A 3,460-nucleotide genomic window follows, 5' to 3' on the forward strand; every position below is an offset into this window, starting at 1 on the left:
TCACTCGTCACTTTAAACAATGCCACTTTATATAATGTTTTCATACCCTACATTACTCATCTCATATGTATATACAGTACTCTATACCATCTACTGCATCTTGCCAGCTTGATGTAATATATCACTAGCCACTTTAAACAATGCTGCTTTATGTTTTCATACCCTACATTACTCATCTCATATGTATATACTGTACCCTATACCATCTACTGCATCTTGCCTATGCCGTTCGGCCATCACTCATTTATATATTTTTATGTACATATTCGTATTCATTCCTTTACACTTGTGTGTATAAGGTAGTTGTTGTGAAATTGTTAGGTTATATTACTTGTTAGATATTACTGCAGCATGGTCGGAACTAGAAGCACAAGCATTTCGCTACACTTTTATTAACACCTGCTAACCATGTGTATGTGACAAATACATTTTATTTTATTTGAAGTTGACCTCTTTAACCCTTTTTGAATCACAAATAGATGAATTAAATGACCCCCAAAAAGGTTTGATCAGATTTTTGTTTTAAACACCTACCGTATACATTATTTATCAGTTAACGTGTTTATTAATTCATCAAGGCTCAACATTAATATTGTAAGTATTGAACTAGCTAATTTCCATCTGTGGTATTACTGCTTCCCTCTCTTTTTGTTTATTTATTTTCTCATTTTTTCCCCCCAAAATACTAAAGATACTGTACCAACTATAACTCCCCCAGCCAACAGAATAGGTCCTACTACCACGGAAACTGCTACTTCAACAGCAATAAGTACTGTAGTCCCAGCTACTACTGCCCCAACAACTACTGCTGAAATTAAACCTTTTTTCATATTTTCTTTTTTCCGTCTCCTCTTTTCTTCTTCCTGTCTCCTCCTTTCTTGCTCCTGTAACTCCTCCTCCCTTCTCCTCCTCTCCTCCTCCATCTCCTGTTTCTTTCTCTCCTCCTCCTCTCTCAATTTCCTCTGAACCTCCTGGTACATCTCATTGGTGTAGTGCTCTCCTCCATTCATCTCTACCATCTCTTCTATCTTCTTCAGCAGCTCTTTGACCTGAAGACGGTCATCCTTCTGATCATTATTGAGACAATGGTACCTTCCCAAACAGCTTTTGATCAGTTCCTGAAGCGAAACACAAGGATTCAGACACTCCTCAACTGTTTTCCCCTTCAACTGATCTTTACCAGTGAACAGAATGATGGTGTACTTTGAGGCTTCTTCTCCAAAGTTCTCCTGGATCCACTTCACAGTGTTCCTCTCCTCCTCTGTGAACCTCCCCAGTCGGATCACCAGCAGGAAGGCGTGGGGTCCTGGCACTGACATTTCTATACACCTGACTATTTCACTTTTCATCTCTTCTTGAGACATGGTTGTATCAAATTGTCCCGGGGTGTCGATGACATCAATTGTTCTCCAATTCACCACTCCGCCCTGTTTCTCACATGTTTCAGTTACAGACACAAAGGAGGCCTCTTCTTTAAAGGCATCTCTCCCCAGGATGGTGTTTCCTGAAGAACTCTTCCCTGCTCCAGTCTTCCCCACCAGAACTATTCTCAGATCAGCTGGCTGCTCTGAATCTGTGGAAATACAAATGGTAACACATTTTATCATTATCAGCTACCAAAGTCATTACATTAGATTCACAGGGACATCATTATCAGTTACTAAACTCATTAAATTAGATTCATAGTGACATCATTATCCGTTACTAAAGTTATTACATTAGATTCAGTGACATCATTATCAGTTACTAAAGTCATTCAATTAGATTCACAGTGACATCATTATCAGCTACCAAAGTCATTGATTTAATTTCACAGGGACAACATTCATCTAACAGCAACAGTTAAGCCTAACTATTGCATCACCAGGTTAATTTGTCCAACAAAACTGTTACCTTACCTGCAGGACTGTCATTCTCCATGGGATAGGGTGATGAAACACCTGTGGGTGTGGATCTTTCACCTAGGTATAATAATTCATCTTCAGAACCTGCATGACTGTCATTCTTCATGGGATAGGATGATGAAACATCAGTGGATCTTTCACCTAGATATAATAATTCATCTTCAGAACCTGAAATGAAAATGTTTTGTCCTAGTATCTTGCAACATTATTTTCAATGATTCCATAGTACACTCTGAAATATGTATTATTTATGAGAGAATAATGTGATCTGGGTTTCTGTATATTGGTTGGCTTGGTGACGCTGTACATATACTGTATGCTCTAGTATAAAAAAAGGTTAACCATTCACTGTTAGACAACAGAGGGAATTGGGGTTTATTAATTCTCTGACCATCTTTCTGACCATAAAATTGAGCCATACTCACCGAAGTCTGTCATCTCTTCCTCCTCAAGTAAAGGAACTATTGTAAACATAAAACAATGGATGTATAATTATATATCAGGTTCTGATTTATAGCTGTACAATTTTTCAAATTTAATGGAACTTTTCAAAATGTCTTCATGAATCACATATGTTATTAAGCTGTTATTAGTCAAATAAAAAACATGAGCTGACGCATACCCAGAGAAATGTATTTTATGTAGAGGTGCTGACTAACGGCGAATAAACTATAAGCTATGAAAATAATGAGTCACACACTCCATATAGAAACTCCCAGTAATTTTTGGGTAAATCACCAACGTTTCTTCATCACTGTGCCTTCTTCAGGGTAATGTCATGAATGCTTGAACCAGGTTATGTAGACAAACAGTGCAATTAGTGCAACCAATGACAATAGTGAGGGGTGTGTCATAATTATTACTTTAATTATAATTAATTGAGTGAAACTGTTAAAAAAACAATAGTTTATGGCATATTGAATATATTAGGCTATTGTTATCATATGGAAACGTCATTGAATATTGTACAATCTATTAGCATCAACATACATTATTGTTTAATTCAATTTCACATATTTAACGGTTTCCTATTTCATTTCATTTTTTTGTTACATGTAATCTTTTGGTTAAACCATAATGCATAATAAGCGTCATCAACAGGGGGAACATATTAGGTGTACGCTGATAAGCTGTAGAAATAATATATACATTTATAAGACTTGTTCATAAAAGAAAGAATTGTTCATAAGGGCCTGAGATCAAAGTCAATATTCAGACCACTAGGGGTCAATGTTTTTCGAGAGGATATCCAGTAATCCTCCCTTTGTAGTAGTAGGATCTCCATGTTACCTCCTCTCCTTGGTAGAGCAACATGCTCAATACCTGTGTATCTACAGACAGCTCTAACTCTGGCTCCTCTACCAAAAGTGAACGTTTTTTTCTACAACAGAGGGCGGGGACACCGGGGACAACACTCCCAGCATGTAAGAGGGTCCGGCTCATACGTTGGGGGAATAGGAAATCCACTACCACCCCGCGACACCTACCAATTGAGACCCAGGACGGGCCCCCAGTTCAACAGGAGATAAATGTCTTCAACTTATCAAGTAAGACCC

The 3,460-nt window shown here is 37.7% G+C and overlaps 1 protein-coding gene across 1 annotated transcript; it reads right to left on the minus strand.

Annotated features, from left to right (window-relative positions):
* Positions 1-334: 334 nt before the first annotated feature.
* On the minus strand, positions 335-1,920 carry LOC106592851 (GTPase IMAP family member 7-like). The gene is made up of 2 exons (XM_014184201.2): positions 1,899-1,920; positions 335-1,573 (listed from the first exon to the last, which is right to left on the minus strand). Exons 1-2 carry the CDS (start codon positions 1,918-1,920, stop codon positions 657-659), a joined length of 939 nt encoding a protein of 312 aa, XP_014039676.2. The 3' UTR covers positions 335-656.
* Positions 1,921-3,460: the final 1,540 nt, after the last annotated feature.

The sequence above is a fragment of the Salmo salar genome, chromosome ssa02 (genome assembly GCF_905237065.1).
Source record: "Salmo salar chromosome ssa02, Ssal_v3.1, whole genome shotgun sequence".
Taxonomy (NCBI): domain Eukaryota; kingdom Metazoa; phylum Chordata; class Actinopteri; order Salmoniformes; family Salmonidae; genus Salmo; species Salmo salar.

Bases quoted from the DNA above. Each gene is read 5' to 3' on its own strand.
- LOC106592851 (XM_014184201.2), bottom strand. From the start codon at position 1,920: ATGGAGAATGACAGTCCTGCAG. The intron at 1,574-1,898 runs GTAAGGTAACAG...GTATTTCCACAG, and splicing joins GGAGAATGACAGTCCTGCAG to ATTCAGAGCAGCCAGCTGAT.